Source organism: Zootoca vivipara, chromosome 8 (genome assembly GCF_965207765.1).
Source record: "Zootoca vivipara chromosome 8, rZooViv2.hap1.1, whole genome shotgun sequence".
Classification (NCBI taxonomy): domain Eukaryota; kingdom Metazoa; phylum Chordata; class Lepidosauria; order Squamata; family Lacertidae; genus Zootoca; species Zootoca vivipara.
In genome coordinates this window covers 67,262,627-67,283,575 of record NC_142591.1, presented here as the reverse complement: position 1 = coordinate 67,283,575, position 20,949 = coordinate 67,262,627, and the positions used below count along the sequence as shown (strand labels likewise).

The 20,949-nt window shown below is 40.3% G+C and overlaps 1 protein-coding gene across 50 annotated transcripts in view; it reads right to left on the bottom strand.

The window, feature by feature from the left end:
- The window catches only part of RIMS2 (regulating synaptic membrane exocytosis 2), a 360,961-nt gene that overhangs the window by 43,674 nt on the left and 296,338 nt on the right, over window positions 1-20,949 (bottom strand). For 43 of the 50 annotated variants that reach the window (XM_088675810.1, XM_088675811.1, XM_088675812.1 and 40 more), the window contains one exon: window positions 10,539-10,711. In XM_088675810.1, the coding sequence (XP_088531936.1) occupies window positions 10,539-10,711 (173 nt within the window). Of the gene's footprint in view, window positions 1-8,100; window positions 8,362-10,538; window positions 10,712-20,949 lie in introns of all 50 variants that reach the window. The other 7 variants (XM_088675781.1, XM_060277671.2, XM_088675768.1 and 4 more) reach the window with 1 other exon arrangement.

Genomic DNA, 20,949 nt, shown 5'->3' with positions numbered 1-20,949 from the left:
TTAATATGAATTTAGTTTGCGGAGAGAAGTGTACTTCAGGGCTAGAGAACATAGATTTCTGACGTTTGTGAGTCATATCTTTAATGGATGGGATGTTTTCATAGCCGTCAAAGACAATAATAGCTTTCCCATAATGACGAGTTGTAAAATTCGCATAAGAACATGCTATGTCATCATACGTTTCATGCTTCTTCCATTTAAGGCGATGCAGCAGCGAACCTCCATCTAACATGAATTGATCACTTCTTGGAACGTGTTTGGTAATGCAACTATTCTGTTTCTGCATCACATATTTTTTGATAGCATGTACTATCTGTGGCTTGTCAGCCTTCCTGGGTATAGAGCATGATTCGAACAATGAAGGTGGGTATGAGCACAATTCATACTGCAGCACTTCTTCCAAATTTAGTTCGCCTGTGTTAACAATGACCAATAGCCTTTGAAACAGTAATGCTAGGTCAATCGTTCTTTCATCATCTCCAGGAATTTTCATTGCAGAAGAGAACGCTAATGTTTTAACTTTGTCAGAACGCTTACATTTATATGAAAAAACTTCTTGCAATTCATGCACATTAACATTTGCCAAATCTACAGTTACACCTGTTACAATATTACGCAGACTTGACTCGGGTGTAAATAGCGAGAATGCTTGCAACGTGCTCAATACCAGTTGTGAATCACTTTTGTCTCTAATCAGCCTTGCACTAGATAGTTCCTTGTGTTGTTCACTTGATTAATATGACACATTGGTAAACTCCTGCATAGCTAGATTATACCCTGACGATACAGGCAATGATAAAGACCAAACTGCTCTCTGAATGTCAGTCAATCCACTCTGGTCAAACCCCCTGTAGTTTTAAGAGAGTGCATTACACATTGTTCGATTACTGAGCCAGAACCCAATCCTGCCCAGTACCGTTCACTTCTGCGTATCACATGAAATCCCTTTTCAAACATTGCAGAAACAGTCACATTCGTTGTTGGCAACAGAATCATATTCTGCAAATATAGGCATGCTGATTTCAAGTAATTATGGTGACCCGCAGCTGCGAAAATGGGTAGACACTGATGTATGGCATCAGTTCTATCTGCTCTGATGAGTTTTCTAGCAAGATCAACCATATTTTGATACTCAAGCCATAGTTTACTTGTTGCTGAGTTTGCTTTCAGTTCACTCTTCTTTGCATCCAATGCACAGCTTATGTGTATCATAGTCTGTGAAGAATCCGCTTCTTCTATAGTTTTGTTACAGGACACTAGTGAATCATACAGTGCAGAAGCTTCTTTTAAGATCTGGATGATCTTCAATTATCTGCGACATTATTTCAGCACTTAAGCATGAATCAAGAATCAAATGTCCACGAAAAGCTCTTGATACTGGTTTCCCATTTAACATATGCACTACTGTATTTTCACCATAAATCTCTTCTAGGATTTATTTAAGGCCCGATCCTGCCATGAGTGTACCAATGGCCCCAAGAAGATTCATGAAAGTATGAAAGGAACCAAGCAATAGAATGATGTCCTTGAGAGCACTACCATCACACAACAAATGAACTATTTGTGATGCTTTTCAAAAGAGTGGCTGATCAAATGTTATGATAGTTGGTATATTATTGTGCTTAAGAGCTAAATCCCGTAGGTATGTTAAGGTAGACAGGATGCAAGTCATATCAGTGGGTTTCATATCAATGATAGGTAGGAAATAAATCAAGTATATATCTACAAACACAGAAAATAGGGATGATCGTTCGTTTTTTAGTTTGCCAAACGACCTATTTTGGCCATTTTGAAATCACGATATATCAGTGTTCCTGTCAGCTAATTTTGTCTAATTTTTTATATGCTATTCTGCACCCAATTCTCATCAAAATGCCATTTACAGCACTTTTGTTGCAATTTTGCCCAGGTTCCAGTGTTTTTTTCTGTAGTTTGCCCGGACCACGGGGTGAATACAGAATAGCGTTTGACAGTGGTGTTGTGTGAATGCTGCTTCACCCAAAAAGGCCTTGCATGAGTAAACAACACAGATCTCACAAGAAACACACTCCATTTCAAATACCTGCTGGGGATTGAACCAGGGGCTCTCTGCCTGCAAAGCCTGGCTTAGTAGAATGTTTGAGAAATCCTGGCTCAAAATAATGCTTTCATTACCTGAAAAACACATTTCCTCATCTTAGAAATGTAGTTTGGATTCCATTATGTTATACATTCATGCAAACCATGGCCTGGTTCATGGAAAATATTAAGCCAAACCATGACTTAGTGTGAACAGGCAACCATTTGGGCTACTAGATGGGAGATTGTGACCACTTTGCTCCTCCTCTGGTCATTCTGCTGCTGTGCTGCACTGAGCTAAGCCATGGTTTGGCTTAGTGTGCCATCTGAACCACAGCTCATAGTTTAGTTCTGTCCAAGCAAACCGCAAGCTGTAACCATGGTCTGTCCTACAATTTACAGCTTTTGGATTGTCTGGGAGAGTTAAACCATGAGCCCTGGTTTGGAGGACCTACTAACCCAAACCATGGCTTAACTTAGGGCAGAACATCCAGGGAGGAGCAAAGCAAGTGTGACCACTTCTCCTGGAACCTGTACAATTGCTTGTTCATCTGTGCTTAGCTGGCATTGTGTCAGAATAAGGACCAGAACTAATAAACAGAATTAGGTAATAAGAACCTTAACGCAAACAAGGATCAAGTTTTGGGACCTTAAAATCACACCTAACATAGGTGACATCTAACCTAATCAGTTATTATTCAGAAGTGCTACAGTGGTTATTTAGCTATAGCCGTACTGCATTTACAGCCTGATAATCAGGGAGCTTCCTCCCAGATAAAGGCCAGGTCTCAAATTAAACTGAAAATAACATCTCAGTTAAATCTGAAAATACCAAATAAATGACCTGAGAGGCTGAACGACTTATCAGGCAGTAAATCATTCAAGCTATAAAGTAAGCAGTCTTTCTGGCTCAGCTTGTCAAATAAACATCCACATTTTTAATGGAGTGTCAATGACAATGTTGCTGCCATTAATTAGCCTTTTACAGGCAGTTCTACTCTGCAAAACAAAAAATGAAACAAAAAGCCACCCATGCTTTAGAAGGGTGACTACAATTATGTGCTTAGGGATATGTAATTGAGTTAGATAACTTTAGTCATGAGTTCAACTCCAATTGAATTTATGTTCACCCCTAAGTGATTTTCTGAACCAGGAGAAAGAAGAATACAACCCTGCTTAAAGCTAGTAATAAATATTAAAAATCAAGAAATGGAAGTAAGGCATTCAGCTGTGTTCTAAATCCAACATGATCCTGAAAGCAAACTGCAAAAAGGAGAATTTTTAATCATGTCATAAAAATGAGATAAATAATATAGAAAAAGCTATTTTCACAGTGTTTCACATTGGAGGCAATGAATTGTCAAAAATATCCAAGATAAAGAGAAATCATGACACAGCTGTAGGGTAAGAAGAGACATGGTTGACCAGTTTTATTCAATAAATTAAAAGCTTGCTGTGGAGAAGATTTCTCTAATTAGAAGTTAAGGAACATCTAATATAAATTCTGTTATGGAGAAGCAGAGTGATAATGAGTATGAAAATAACATTACAGGATGGCTAGATTTTATAATACCCAGGAATACCTTGGGTGAGCTAAATTAAGATACAACACTACAAATTAAACTATACTTGATTTTTCTTATACAAATAAAGTAATTGCCAATTAACATAGCCCTAGAATAATTTTGTATTATTTTTCATAATGTTAACATGTATGATTTTAATTGGGGGGGGGGAATCATGGAAGAAAACTGGTATGTACTATACTGATTTTTTAGGAGTGTGCAATTTCCATCATTCTTTGTTTTCAGATTTAAAAAATAGGTATACTTCAGCCATTGCACCTTTAAGCAAGTACAGGATGAGAATGCCTCCTTAACCATATCTATTTTCAACTAAAAGTCCTCCACCACCCTAATCAGTTTTTATACAGAGGACGAGATGTTTGGACAGTGTTCTCAAAGCTACAGACATGAGTCTGATCACACTGCAGGAGGCAGTGGAAGACAGAAGTGCCTGGCGTGCTCTGGTCCATGGGGTCATGACAACAACAACAACAACAACAACAACAACAACAACAACAACAACAACCTGCAGGGGAAAGGATGTACAATGTACTCTCTCAGTGTGCTGAGAGATGGGGAAAGTCCCAATCCCCTCATGGAACATGTAGCTTTGCCCTTCACCTTATACATAACCACAAATAACTGGACCTAGCTATATGCAAACATGTACACAGAGTCTGTCACTACAAAGACAGAAAGAGCTTTGGGAAGCCAGAATTTGGCAGAGCGTTTCTTACCTGCCATTTCTGTACTCCAAATCACTCTCTCAAACTACTTCTTCCCACTTTTTGAAACCTGCGGGAGGAAAAGCAGCTCAGGAGGAATGATCTGGAGCAGAGAAGCAGCAGGATAGGAAACGGTTGAAGCATTTTATAAGCCCTGCTGGGACAAGAGGTAGTTTAATATCCCTTCTGACTCACTTCTTGCTAGAAGGTATTTGTTATAGAGCAGGGGTAGGGAAGCTGCAGTTTCCCAGATGTTGCTGAATTACAACTCATATCATCCCTGATCACTGGTGATGCTGGCTGGGGTTGATGGAGTCCAACAACCTTTGGAAGGCCACATATTCATTATTCAGTATTATAGAGAAGGTACAGAAGAGTTATCTCAGGTTTTTCTTCCATATCTGTTATATTGGACTGGTGCTCTTCTTCCTAGGCTCAAACCTCCTCTGCTCCTGGTCTCAGACCTACAGTGGCTATGCTCACAACACCTTCTCTCTACTTTTTTGAAACTCTCATATTTCTTTTCTCCCCTCTCATGCAGCATCCACTGTCTCTAAGGCTCCGGTTTATCAGCAGTTTCTGAATCCAATGCTACAACTTCCTCTTCTAGCTATGACAGTCAGCTGTCATGTTCAGATGAGTGATAGCAGCTGTGACTAAACAACCTAGCTTCTTCTTTGGTGCAGCAGGGGGATAGGAGCAGTGGCAGGTAGTGGCACAACACACAGGTTCTCTCTTCTGCCACTTCTGCATTTCAATTTCACCCTTTTAAAAAATGGCATTAGATCTCTATTATTTCTGTTTAATGTATAGTTATCCCCTAACTTTTGGGTGTTTTTAATAGAAACTTTGTGAAGAATTGGACCTATAAAATATTTTATGTATGTAAATTATTTTCATAAGGTGCTTGTGAGGCAGACTGTATTGAACAGGTCTGGTTCACATGTCATGGCAAGCCAAACCATACCTTGCCAGGACCCAGGGCTGTCTTAAGCATATCTGGCGCCCTGGCACCGTGGTGCGAAGATCCCTCCGGTGCCCCCCGCTCCGTTTCCCAGCGCAGCTGTCTGGCGGGCACAGCGCCCTGGCGCCTTGCGCCACCCAGCCTTGCCTTAGAGCTGGCCCTGCCAGGACCACACAAACATTTGAGAGGAAGCTGTAGGCATTTTGCTCCTCTCCAGTCTTTGTACCCCTATGTCTTTACACTAAGCTAAGCCATGCCAAGGTTTGGCTAAGCTTGTCATTGCCAGAATCCAGGTTCCTCACTAACCTGAGCCCAGGCTTGGAAGACACACTAAAACCTTGCTTAGCTCAGTGTTATGTACTAAGCTTGGATCCTGGGCAAGTAGGATCCTAGAATGCAACAACTGATTGGCCTGCAGGAAAAGACCAATCAGGCTCCAGGAGGGAAGCAGAATCAGCCAATCAGACAGGACTCATTGTGTAAATAATGTATATAAAAGCCTGAGGTTTTGGGGGGGGGGCATTTCATTCACTGTTTTACAAGCTGCAATAAAGAGCATGAAGTCACTACAGGACTCCGAGTATATTTCACTCAGCATGGCGTGGGAGTAAAAAAATATTCTGAATCAAGGAAAATGTCAGTTATAAAATGCATGTGACAGCAAAGTAGAAGAACAGAGATAAGAATAAAAAGATGACAGTGGGATGTAAAGATGTCCAATTTAATGGAATAATTATGACTTAGAAACAAAAAATAATCAGTGTAGGAAGCAGAATTCCTAAAGCATAAATGCTACGAATTACTTGGCTGCCACAACTTGACTCATTGAAGTGTTCATTGAAGAAACAGTACAAACACTTTAAATAGGTGAAAAGACTTCTCTAACCCAAAGGCTGATTTTCATTTTAGCTTAAGATAAAATCTAACTTAAAAAACAACAACTTGTGTTGCTCTTATAATGCTTCCCTGTCCATGGCTGCAGTCTCTTCACTAGTCTCAGTGACAGGGGGAAATCAGGGCTTGGGGCTTTTCAATTTCAGAAAGGCCTTGTACATTTCCCCATAATTTGAGCTCTGGATCAAACCCTAGCTTTCACTCCCTGTTTGCAGAGCAAGTGCAACCGTGGTTTAACAGTTCAAGCAAAATGACACACTGATATGCCTCAAACCAAGAAGGTGGGGGGTGGATACTGCCACATGCTAAGGATGGGAAAGAAGGGCCTCTTCAAACCTTCCACTCAAATTTCAAAGCTCTTGAGGAGGACCCTCCAAGGGAGTCTTTTTGCTGGCTGGTGAGGAAAGCACTTCCCATCCATACTGGCCCTGGTTATTCCTAGAAGCCCACTTCACCAATCCTTGAGCCCTGACCCTTACTCCTCACTTGCCTTCCCTTGTAAAAGCAGATGACTGCAGTGATGCAGACAACTGAGAGGGAATGAGTGTGCCCTCCTGCCTTCCCTCTCCAGTGCCCAGGTGCAGTCATTAGCAGCACACTAGAGCATGCATCCCCAAACTTCGGCCCTCCAGATGGGGATGCCTGCACTAGAGCAATGGAACCCATTGGCCCATGGGTAATGTAGTTTTACTGAAGGTTGTTCTATCTGCAATAATGGGGGAACAACACCCCCCATTGGGCTCCCAATTGTGTGCTGCTAATTAGTGTACTAGAGCAGCAGAGGGAGAGAGTGGGAAACCCTCCTTTTCGTTGCTGCCATGCCTATCTGTTTTTACAAGGAGAAGGAAAGGAGTTTGTTTTGGAAGTGGGGAATGGTTTACATGGAGCTTCTGGGAACAAGGGAGCATAGTGGGGATAGGTGAGGAGGGGGAGAGAACTCCCCTCCAGTTTCTACTTTAAACTCACACCATCAGAAACTATATTGTAAAAATGCAGCACTGTCCACTTGCACACCAAGAAACCACCAATGTAATTTAAAAATGAATGATTTCAGCCTTCTACAGTGTACTCAGAGTATACATACACTTCTCATTGGGTGATAGTTCTATAAAAATCAATGGGATGTATTATACACAGCAGAGTGACATAGAAGGAACTTACAGGAATGAAAAGGCACTTTAAGATACACACTTATATATTGCAAATACGATTACTATACAGATAAGCAAGATCAATAGGCAAAGGACATATTCCTTTGCAGTGATGTCACCGGAAAAGAATTATCTAAAGTAGTTAATGTTTGGAACATGAAAAACTTCTGTAACATTCCTGTCCTCAGTACTAATAATAGTACTCAGCATTTTCTATAGCACATTACCCAAACTAGTTCAAGACTCTGCATGCACCATTCAGTAGTGAATCAAGTATTATTGCCCCTACTAATGAAATACCACCCATTATGGAGGGCATTAAAAAGCCCCTGGAAGAGGAACACATTGCACTCATTCATGGTGTTGCTGTGTGTGAAGATCAAACCACCCATTGTTAGGGTGAATATATACTGTATTCTGCTGACAGCAGAGTTTAAGAAAGCTCTGGAGTTGGCTGAAAATTACTTTCATGAGTGGCTGATTTGAACCATTGATGCTGATTTGAACCAAGGATGACTAGTTCAGAACTGGTAAGCTATACAACAAGCTATATGTGGCTATAATTCATAATTTTGTTTGCAAAAGCATTCCACTAAACTCAACTATTAAAACATTATGGCTGAAATTAAAAATAATTGCAGGACAAAGGGAGTATAAGCAACAAGCCTACTGCGAGTGATGGAGGGCAAGCAAGGAATAGGGTCAAGCCACGAGGGAAGCAATGTTACGGGGATCTGTTTTACCTGAGATCATCTTGTGAGTATCGCCTTTGCAAATCCTCTTTATTTTTTGTTTCTGTCCCTTCCTCAGTTTGCTCATCTTGGGTCCCTTCATTCTCTTCTGCTTCTTTGTTCTCCTCCTTATCACAGTTCTCTGTCACCTCTTCCCCTTCCCCTTTTTCATCAACTTGTTCCTCCTCCTCCTTTTTCTCAAGATCCTGATTCTCCTCCTCTTCCTCAGGGAATATCTCCCCCTCCCCTCCCTCTTTTCTTTCCTCACTTGATCTTCCAAAGTTAACGAAAATTGAGGAAGCATGCAAATAAACAAAAAAGAAGACAGAAGCTTGTTAGGACTAGTGGACAGAAGCGAAACATGCATTCTCTAAGGGGCAAAAGAAAATGAATTGACAAATCATACAACAAATGGAATTATGCCACGATGACAAAAAAGCATGCTGGTTAATTACTTGGCATAGTCTAGGTAATGATAAAGGTATAGTCACTTTTTCTAGGAGAAACTAAAGGGCAGATATATTGTGCAATTAGCTAAATGAAAATAAATAATACTCAAAATTAGTTCTTTTAAAACTAATATGGGTAGTTTCCTAGCAGTTAACCGTGTGTGTGTGTGTGTGTGTGTGTGTGTGTGTGTGTGTGTATTGCACATATATGTGCACATATACGCATGGGAATTCAGCTTGCATTCTGCAAGCATACATGCAGCCATTCCTGCTTGTTATTCTGAAAGTCGATGTAAGTATGAGAAGTGGAAATGAAATTTTCACAACCCAGCATCCATTCCGTGCCAGATTCTGCTAAGAGGCAGTCACTTCTTTCTAGTCCACTGCCCCTGGGGTTGCTTGAAGGTTACTGATGGAGCGCTGAGTCAGCTTTCCTGGCTGCTACTGCTAATCTTTCCTTCTCACGAGGGACTGCTTGTTTGTCAGCAGCACACAAGCAACTTATCCTTTGGACTGTCTAGCTCAGGCTTCCTCAAACTCAGCCCTCCAGATGTTTTGGGCCTACAACTCCCATGATCCCTAGCTAGCAGGACCAGTGGTCAGGGATGATGGGAATTGTAGTCTCAAAACATCTGGAGGGCCAAGTTTGAGGAAGCCTGCTTTGGACTGTCTAGCTATTATAACAATGGGCCACTTTACATGTTATAACAAGTCACAGTTTCAAGCCTTGTTCTTGGCTTCCTCTCATGGCTTGTTGAAAAGAGATACAAACCACAAAAACTCGTTTGCAAATATCACTAAGCCAGCACACTAGTTAATTTCCTCCCTGGTCAGCAAAGTAGAAGCAGCACAGATACAGTTCAAATTTTTGATTACTAGCCAATGGGAAACTGCCTTGGCAATTTGGATAACTGTATGAATTGATCATACAGTCCGCCATTATCATCAGTTAATCCTTTGCAGAATGGTTTAATATGTGTTATATATACAGGAGTATATATAACACACATTTAAGGGTAGGGGAGAATCGTATAAATGGGTGTGATTTATCAAAAGATGCAGAGATTTGAAGGGTTATGAAATGCTAGGGCTACTCTAGTCATGAAAGGGAGGGTTAAAAATGGCCTCTGTCTTGGCTGTTCTGTCAATCCTGGGGAAAAATCATTTGAGTGGGTGGGGGAAACCCCTAATCACAACTTACTCCTTTTTAAAATACATTTTTAAAGCACACAAGCCTTTTATGGCAATCCCAATGGTCCCTTTATTTGTGGAGTTGGCCACCCATGGGCCAATGTCTAAACTACAGACCTATGGTTCATAGCTCCTTAGTTGGTTTGGAGCAATGTGAACACTTGTGATCAGCTGCACATGTTTGTGTAATCTTCCTTTTTTGACAGAGGAGGCTATATATTACATTACACTGTAGGGATGCCATGAACATGCAAACATTTCATGTTTTCCTCACGCCACCCATAGTAAGGTCACGTATGTACTAGATCTAGGTTATATCTATAGCTCCATGATGTAGACTTATCGAATGCAGCAACTAAGATGTATAAATGAATTTCTAATATCTGTAAAGTACAATAACTGACTTTAAATACTGGCTTGAATTGTCAATAATAAGTTCATTTTCAATCCAGGAAAACACTCTACTGTCGCAGAAAACTAGCATAAGTTTTTGAAAAATCTTTTGGGAAATGTGTTACTTGAACCAAGCAGAATTGGTAGAAAGTTGATCTGCAGTTCAAAAAACAACCTTGTAAGTCAGAGCTTTCCAAACTTTTCATGTTGGAGACACACTTTTAGACATGCATCATTTCCCGACACAGCAATTCAGTCTTACTAGCAAATTGGAGGTTAAACAAACCCCCTTCCAGCCCCAGGAGGAGCGAAGATCCCTCCGGCGACACACCCACACACTGCAGTCAACACTCTAATGTGTCACGACACACAGTTTGCAAAGCTCTGTTGGAAGTGGTCAACTTTACAGTTTCTTACCTAATTTTCTTGTTCCCTCTTGGTCTTTCTGACTGTACAGACATATAGCTAGTGCTGCTGAAGCGGGAAGCGCTACTGGTCCTCGATACAGCCGACACGTCACTTACATCGCTGTCTGAAGACTTGTTAGAAACATTGTCAGAGCCTCGTTGAGGGTCCCGCCCTGGTCGATACTGTAAAAATGAGTATACAAATTTAGTCTATGTAGCCACAGTCAAACAACTGTTTACAACTTCTCTGTACCAGTACTGTTGCTGCCAGTTTCACAAAGCTCTTGCAGAATAGGGAGGTTTCTATTTATTCAGCAATTACCGCAATTGCAGAACCTCACACAGAAATTTATTGCATTTTGTTTACTTTAAACATTCCAGGAGTGCTTTTCAAAGCACTCAGAATGGCTTCAATAAAATAAAAAAATGCAATTCAAACAAAACAAGTTGAATGATATAATAACAGCTAAATGATCCATAGAGCTACTACTTATTATTATTTTTTACCAGAAACAGTTTTAGTCCTTGTGCAGAAACCCTGCAAAACCTGAAATGTGTGGGATTCGCACTACAATGAAAAAACAGTTCCAATGCATTTATACATTTAACCCCCTAAATGCAAAGCAATGTCAGTACATGATAAAGGGCGTATGGTGTTTTTAGGTAATTATATAGCGTTTCATCAACACTTCCATTTTATAAAAATAAATGTAGCTGTGGCAATTCTTTTTATTTTTTACATTTTTAAAACTTGTGCACCACAGCATCTGTGTAGCACAGCTTCAAGTTTTATACACTGCTTCTATGTCCATGCTAAATGTATAATCGGCACTCAGTAATTCAGTGTCTTAGGTCACACAACTTCAATAATCTTAGGAAGTGCCATATTCTCAAAAGAGTATACAGGCAGCTGGAAAAATATTTTGCCCACAAACTGACCTCCTTACAGGGTCCATAAAAAAACACTGCCAACTTCTTTTTACAGTGAGGTATAATAATCAAGGACCACATGTGTCAGTGGCGGACTTTGGACTTTCAAATTTCAGCGGCACCCTGTGTGATGCCAAAATTTGATGCTCTTGTGTAAAGTGTGTATGCAGAATAGAGGAGGAACATAGTAGCAGGCTTCTACCCATTCATTGAGACTTCTGTATCAAATGTTTAGGGATGCAGTTTGTATACAGTAGGCTCTCTCTGCATGATTTGGAAAGAGCTGTGCATGTGCAAGTTGTGTGCACAAAGGCTCTGCAAAGAAGGATTGCTCCTACTCCCCCATGCATGCTTTCACTCTATCATTTGGTTGCATGAACAGAGCTTATGATGACTCACAGCTTAAATGTCTGAAATGACTTCACTGAATAGCACTGTTTATGAGGAGACATTACATTAAGTTCCAACTGCGGTGTTAGGGCATGCTAAGCTCTTGGATGACTACATTCTCAGGTTTGCTGTGAAAACAAAAAATATAAGCTGCTCCAAACCTTAGGAAATGGTTTACATATGCAACAGAATAAGGTGATAGAATCCAGAGGTAGTCGGGTGGGCTGTGCCACTATAGCTGCTCCCCCCCACAGACCCATTATCAAGCCCATTTTAAGTTGTTAACACATAAGCGCATATAAACATATATACACATACATACATCTATATCTATATATCCCTAAACAACCTGAGCTCCTCCCAAATCAATCTGCCCAGGTGTTAAAACCAGCGAGCAAGGCTCTGTTAGCAGTGCCCCTGCCCCCTGTGGTTAGAGGGTAGGCGACATGTGAGAGGGGCTTATTTGCATTGGCCCCGGGTTGTGGAATGATTTCCTCTCAGGGGCATCTTGCACCATCACTGTATACTTTTTTTGACAATTGGTTAAGGCACACCTCTTTGCTCAGAGGCCTTTGCTTGAGTGGATGTGCTCCATTCGGTTAGCTTTGTAGTTTTACTTTATGATTGTAATACAGCATATGCTTGTTTCAATTGTGATATTATGCAACCCACCCTATAACCATTTGGATGGGCCCACAGGTAGAAATAATAAATAATTTTCATGCAAAACAAAACAAAACAAAAACCCATCTAGCACATCAGGGAGAAAGGTTCTAGACCAGGTTCCTTCCTCCTGTGTCACTTTGCATTTTCAAATACAAGGCAGTTGGGGGGGGGGCATTAAAAACATGACCTCGACTAATAGGGTCCATTCTACCACTTGAGTTATTTATTATCTCATTCTCACATCATTTTGTTCTATGAACAAACCAGGCCTAAGTCAGACTTTATAACTGAAAACATAATTGATGTTTGTCTAATATAATGAAGATATCATATCCCATTTTAAGAATATTATACATTATAGTTGCCAGAAGCCAGAAGGTGTAATATGTAATTCTGGTTAGCTAAAGAACCAAATGTGTGTACATTTCTGGGTGAGATGCAGATAGTTGATACTGAAGGGCAGTTACAGTAGTGGCACCCTGCCTAGAGAACACCTTACCTAGAGAGGCTTGCTTGCCATTGTGGTCCAAGGTAAAGACCTCTCCTCTCCCCCCCACAAGTCTTTTAACTTTGTTTAGCTTGGAGGTGGGGTTTTGCTTTGTTTGCCTCTGCTACTTGGGTCTTTTATGCTTGGTACATTTTTATTAGTATGTGTTATTGTCATTGAATTTTAATTTGTTTTCATTCATCTGTGTCAGGTGCCCTGATATGTTCTTACAGAGCAGCCTATAAACATAGCAAGGGCATTGGAGCCCAAATCAGGATATCCCCAATCAGATGATCAGCAATATATCATCTGTTCTAGGAGGGAATGAGAAGTATGCAAGCAGCTGTCTAGGGACTCAATGTGAGAAATTATTATAGAAGTATTAAAAATTATGAGCTGAAATATTTTTTCCCCTATACCAAACCCTGATATAGTCAAAACTACCTGCACTGCCAATATGCAACAAGCAAGGAAGTACAGTATGTCTGAGGAATCTGCTGAACTGAAGGGGAGATTCTAGTTAAATAATTATTAATGAGATAGAATTTAATGCACCCATCATGCAAAAAAGTAAAAACAAATATATGGTACAAAAGTGACACATCTAGGTGTGCATATATGTATCTATCTGATCTTCTCAGAAATCAGTAACGTGAAGTTAAGCCAATAAATGAGCATTAATTTTTTTAAAAATCACACCAAAGTGGTATGGCTTTTCTTCTTCTTAATTTAGCAAGGTGGGCACTATGTTTCATAGTAGACTTTTAACAGAGTTAGTAGGAAAGCATTAATTAACTTGGATCATTATCTTTGCATACAAGTTACTAAGAGGAGTTAAATATTTGAAGGCTCCTTTGTTCTGCTGATGTAACCCAAAGTTTTTTTTGTGACATTCCTAATAGTTTGTTCACTAGTAAGATGACATTTCATCTCTTTATCTATACTCAAACAACAGAATTGTAGGGTGGACACATAAGAGGAGCCTGCTGGATCAGGCCAATGGCCCGTCTAAGTTCAACATCCTGTTCTCACAGTGGCCAACCACTTGCCTGTGGGAAACCCTACAAGCAGGATTTAAGCACAAGAGCACTCTCCTCTCCTGTGGTGTGCAGCAACTGGCATTCAGAAGCATTGCTGCCTCAAAGTGTGGAGGCAGAGTTTACTTTCCTTTATTTGTTCTGAATCTTCCAACATTCAGCTCAATTGGATATCTATGAGTTCTAGTGTTATCAGAGAGGGAGAAAAACTTTTCTCTATTCACTTTCTCCATGCCATGCATAATTTTATAAACGCCTCTCATTTTACCTCTTACTCTCTTTTTCTCTGAACTAAGAAGTCCCAAATGTGGCAACCTTTCTTCATAGGGAAGGCATGCCACCCCCTTGATCATTTTGGTTGCCCTTGCCTGGATTTCTCCCAACACTACAACATCCTTTTTGAGATGAAGTGACCAGAACTGTACACAGTATTCCAATTACAGTCACAGCCTAGCATGGAAACTGGCTTTTTTTCACAGCTGCTGAATGCTGGTTTGACATCGACAATGAGCTATCTACTATGATCCATCACTGTCAGTTCAGATCCTATGAGCATATATGTCTTTTTGCCCCAACATGCATCACTTTACATTTATATACACCGAATTGCATTTGCCATTTTACCACCCATTCAGTCAGGTTGGACTCTTTTTTTGTTTGAACAACCCTGAGCAATTTAATATCATTAGCAAACGTGGCCACCTCACTGTTCACTCCTAACTCCAGATCATTTATTAACAATCTGGTTAAAAAAATCACAGGTCTCATTGCAGATCATTGAGTGGGACTTGAAATTTCACTTGTCTCCATTATTTGCTTCCTGTAACCCATTCCTGAGCCACAATAGAACCTCTTCCCATCTTCGACTGCAAAACTTACTGAAGAGTCTTTGGTGAGCTACTTTATCCAAAGTTTTTTGCAAGTACAAGTCTACGGTGTCAACTGGATCACCTCTAGCTGTATGCTTGTTGACACTCTCAAAGAACTCTAATAGTTCATGAGACAGGGCTTGCCCCTGCAGAAGTCGTGCTGGCTCTGCTTCAGTAAGGCTTGTTCTTCTATATGCTTGGTTATATTATCTTTGACAATATTTTTTTACCAGATTTCAGGGGACAGACATTAATCTATACTGGGCTGTAATTTCCCTCCAGATGCACCTTCCAAAACTCCCATCATCCATGCCTACTGACCATGCTTCCTGTGAATATTGGGGACTTGCTCTCCAAAACACCTGGAGGTCAACAGGTTGGGAAGACCTGTTTTAGACCAAACCCTGGTGAAAAGTACAATACTCTCAGTGATACCATTTTCTCACAGATAGCATTCCTGATACCGTATATGTTCTGAATTTGACATTTAAAAAATTCTTTTGCCTCCTAAATATATATTAGTAATGTTTTTAAGCCAGCAGTTACTACCTGTAATGAAATCTGACCATCAGCCATTATTTCATATTCCAGTTATAAGGCACTTTGTATATAGATATGCAGTTGTGGTAACAGCTATTACATATTTAATGACAATTGTACTTGAAGAAGCACTTCCTGCTTTCTATTAAAAGTAGTTTTGTTCTTTATTTTTAGATGGCATTTGAGCTCAAGGTATACTGTTTCATGTCTGCACAATGTTTAAAGCAGAACTTGCTTTCTCTCTCCACCTACATACAACAGATGCCAAAATTGTCGAACCTCTCTACTAATTACCATTCAAGCAAATGGCAATGGCCCAGTTTTATTCTTAGTTCTACAAGATGTTCCATTTGAAGATCCTGGCAAAAGTTCGGCTCCTAATAACATATTGTTATACCAGGTTCAGGAATGAACTGGAGAGTTCTGAGGAGTCTACTCTTTGTGACAAGTTTAAATGCTGCATTTCAATCGTGATTTTTCACAAACAGTCATTGGATATGAAATTATATGATGGCAAATACACAAATTCTGAAAAAAATAATGTTTGCAGTGGATGAACATATTTGCAACAGTTGCTAAAGCACCCTAATCCATACATACCACATAATTTTATTTGTATGCTGCCTTTCCACAGTTAAAACCATGCTCAAGGCAGCTTAAGACATGAAAAAAAACATAATTACAAACAGAACAAAAGTAAATAGTAAAAAGTATCAAAAAGTACACAACCAAATTGAAACAATTTCCATATAATATACTGCTGCTGATCTCCTAAGGCTAGATCAGTTAGGCATTCAGTTGTGTGAGCAGTAATATTTTTTGGTGGTTTCCTAATTCCTTCATCAACACACAGGTCTAGAATTTGTTAATTGTATGCTATACATGTTCTTATATTTTGCATAGTTTAATGTGATCATGGATGGGCGTGGTAAGTGGCTAGGACGGTCAATGGTATCCTCATTACTCTTTATTAGTGCTCACTTCCCTGCAATGGGAAGTAGTAATATTCAGGACACATTGAACAAACAGAAAGCTGGGAATACATTTCAGAGGTGGGGATGCACCATGTCTAGAGGCAGCATGCAATTTCCCCCTTGGTTTAAATTATTTTTTCAAACAGAACATTAAATTCAGGGTTTGGCGCACCTTTTGCCAGTCAAGATCCACATTTCTTTGGTGTAACCTATTGAGCCCTGCATGCTGGTGGTGAGTGGAGCCACAACCAGTGATGTTCTGGAGTAAGTAACAGAGAATAAAAAATGTCCTGTTTCACTTTTTCACATGGCTACCCCCCAGAGTAAACTCCCAGTCTTGTGCAGGTCTATTCAGAAGTAAGGCACACCAGGTTTGAATGGGTTGCTCTCCAATAAATATAAATTAAGGTTTCTTTTTTCCTTTTTTTTTTTTTAAAAAAAAAAGTACAACAGGACCAAACAGCTACTGTTCTAAAGGGACAACGAAAGGAATTTATTGCTTGAGTTTCATCAAATATCATAGGTTGACTGTATGACCACACATAGGCTCCAAGATTTGCCTCATATCTGTGCATTATAAAATATTCCATTTACAGCAGCCTCACTACTTTCAAAGCTCAAGGACCTAGAGAACTATAGATATAGATATGTAGGAAAACAGAACTTTAAGGTACTGGATAGTATAGAAACAACAAAGAGAAAGACCTTCAGATGGAAGCTGAAGTACACTAACAAGCCTAGTACTTCACATAATACCCAAAAGAAATCAGAGAGACTGCCAAACGAGACTCCAGGGGGAACTACAACAAGTTTCTCCCTCCCTGCCTGTTCTGACAGCAGAGGGTCTCACTTCCAATGGGATGGGTCGAATGAGGGACATATTATTTTTTTCTGTGAAGGAGACACCAGAGATTTTTCACAACCCGTCCATGCAGTATAGGAGCTAAAAGACAAGTGCAGTAATAAATAAACTTGTCATGTTATTTTCATTCTTCATCAGGTTCAGATCCTTCAACAGAGTCAATGAAGTATACAGCCTCATCAGGGTTCCTGAAGGACATATTTGTCCCACGATATCTGCACATTTGTCTCATGATACCTGTCCTCCGTCTGATAGGGGAAAAGCCTAGTTTTATTGACTAGTCTCTCAGCTCTGTTAAAATTTCACCTTTGGTCAGCAATTTCTTTGGCATAGTCTGGAGACATTTTAATTGAGATCTGGGTTTAACACCAGGTATACTGCCCTCTTCTTAATCCCAGAGCAGTTCAGAAGCATACAAAAAACAACAACAGTTATGATGCCATGGATAGGTCCCCCTCAGCTGTCAAATTGCATAGGTCCCATCTGATTTTAGGCTACATAGCCATCAGAAAGGTCATGAACTTTCTTAAGCAGGTTGGTTTATTTTTATAAAGCTCTCCAGTGCCTCTCTATATGCGGTTGTGTTTTGTTTTTTTAAAAAATAAAATTATATCCAGTGTCAATAACTAAGTACAACAATGGTGAAAAATCTTGAAGGACACTAAGTTATGTGTAAAGAAGATCATTGCATTAATACCCTTAAGAATAACATAGATCCTTCAAAACATTTTTTTGATGTTAAGGAAAGATTCCATTTTTGTAATCTACTCTTCTTTATATAAAATTAAATCTTGCCTTTCATTACATTTTCCCTTGGGCATATCAGCAATTCCTATGAAAATTTCAAGAACAGCTGGAGCAACTCAGGGACCATCTGGACAGTTTTTATTCCCCATAATGCAAGGGCTTCTAGGTAATTTGTGCCACAATTGTTCACAGCAAAAATGTGGGCTCATTTCTTTCTGGTATAAGACACGGAGGGATATTTTAATTATGAACAACTTAATAGACTTGATGAGGGTAGTGAAAGAGAAATAGGTAAAGTAGACTTTATGGAGGGTGAAATGCTACATGCAATCTGTTAATTGTTGAAAATATTGTTTGATAGGTTGCACTAAACTAATTAAGTACGGTAGCTCAAGAGCATCACAGTACAAGTCAGCCCTTGAGACGGCTGTGGAAAGCTGCCTACACACACTTTGTATATGAGACTTAATTCAGCATTTAGCACTAAAGGTTAGATAGAATTGCAAGTCAGTGAGAGGCAAATATCATAAAGGGAGTGGCTAGGGTCTTAAAGAAATGGCATACAGCTCAGTAGTGCTGAACTGCCAACCAATGGGCTGAGTCTGGATCCCAGACAACCTATTGAAATTGTTAGTGGTAGTAGAAGTGATGAAGGGGGGGGGGGGAGACCCCAACTGTATACAGCACACCAAGGGAAGCCTAATGGTGGCTGCAGTATCTGAAGGGCTTGGGGTATCTTGGGGTAAAAAAAAAATTGGAGGGGGGCTGAAGCCACTCTGCCTTCCACCCTGATTTGTGATGAGATTTCTTTCTGAGCTGTTTGGTGATCATCACCAGTGGCTGAACATTATTGCAAGCAGAGAACCTGGAAGTAGCAGTTGCCCAAATGATCTACACTAAGAAAAGGGTTTGGTTCCCTGCACCCATGACTAGCAATAGCTGCAGGAGCCCAGCAATGGGGACCTGAGAGCAATATGCTTCAGAACATGTTGAAATTGCTTTTTTGTTAAGTAGAACAAAACTGGTTTGAAAGAACTCATGGACAGAATTACCCTCTCCCCCTTCAGATCAGTCATCTGATGTGAGAAGAGAGTGGATTTCACCTCCATCAGGGTGCAGAGCTGGGTAGAGTACCCTGATGTGGAGAAAAAATTGCTCCCTTCCTAATCAGATCAATCACCTGATCATGATCATCACATCAATCATCTGATGAGCAAGGTAAAGGTAAAGGTACCCCTGACCATTAGGTCCAGTCGTGGACAACTCTGGGGTTGCAGCACTCATCTTGCTCTATAGGCCGAGGGAGCTGGCGTTTGTCCACAGACAGCTTCCGGGCCATGTGGCCAGCATGACTAAGCCGCTTCTGGTGAACCAGAGCAGCGCACGGAAACGCCGTTTACCTTCACGCCAGAGCGGTACCTGTTTATCTACTTGCACTTTGACATGCTTTCAAACTGCTAGGTGGGCAGGAGATTGGACCAAACAACAGGAGCTCACCCCGTCGTGAGGATTCGAACCGCTGACCTTCTGATCAGCAAGCCCTAGGCTCTGTGGTTTAGACCACAAATCCTGTCCTCTGCACAGATAATCTGAGGAGAAGTGATGTGAGTGTGGCCTGTGTATGTGTTCTGCATATATTTATGCATGGTGTGCATATGCTTCCACTGCTGGCACGAGGGTCCCAGAGGATGAATGTGGCACCTAAGCTGGAAAAAGTTAGCTATTTCTGCTGTGTTTTTATTTATTTAACAGAAAGTATATACAGCTTAATTGTAATTAAACCTCTAAGTGGTTTATAAAACTGTAGTTAGACAGCCAGCTGGAGTCAAGGAAGAGGCCCAAACTCACAAAACACAAGAGGAAAGGAATGGGGGGTGGGGAAGGAAGGAGAGCCATTTTGAGCTCTACATTTGTTGTTGGTAAAGCAGGATACAAATATTAACTCAACTTAATGGTAAGGGCTACCATTATTGAAAACTGACTTTTCCGATTTATAAAAGATTTACAATGTCTGTTTACAATCATAATTACAATTTTAGCATAGCCCCCCCCCCCGAAATTTCAAGGCAGATGTGCCCCAAGTAAGCACATCAGAAAAACAACAACATGGAAAAACTAAACAAACACCCCTTTTTAAACAAACAAACAAACAAACAAACATCAAGTGCCCTGTGAAAGAAAATAACGGTACCAGCCCAGATCTAACATGGATGGGAATGTGCACCGAGAAACACTTCACTCCAAAAGCAACACAGTACAAATTGGCAGCAGATGTGATTTGCGCATCTGATTTACATAAGTGATTATTCATCCAGCAAATGCTATGCATGCAGAAGTCTACTTCTTCATGCATAACTCCTGAGGACTGGGGCAAACAGCTATGTACCGTACTTCCCCCTAGGCCAGCTAGATTGATCCTTCCGTCACCACAGTGACCACATATAATCAACAGTCTTATGTGAGAAAGCTAGGACAGTGAAGCAAGTACAGACACCATCCACATACCTGTTCCTGAATTACTTGAGAATTAGTCCTTCTACTGCCTTCCTTCCCCTGTATTCAGGGAAATCAACAATCCTCCCTTTATGTAAAGGTTTTTGTGTGGTGAGTTCAATGATTTAAAAATTCTCCTCCCTCGCTATTTCCTTCTCTTTTTCTTGCCTTGTTGATGATATGACCTACATATACTGTGAGCCCTCTAAGGGACATGAACCAATGCATACAAGCTAAGTGTTGTTAGTTGCCTTGAGGCCTCAGGGTAATAGGACAGGAAGTAAATGAAGAATGAAGGAATAAATGTAATTTATTTGATTATATTATCCTAACAATTACATCTCTAAATAGAACATAATGCAATAAAAAGCTTTCAGTCCTGAGCTTCCAAGCTACTGAAGGCTACAATCCAAACCTTCCTTATGT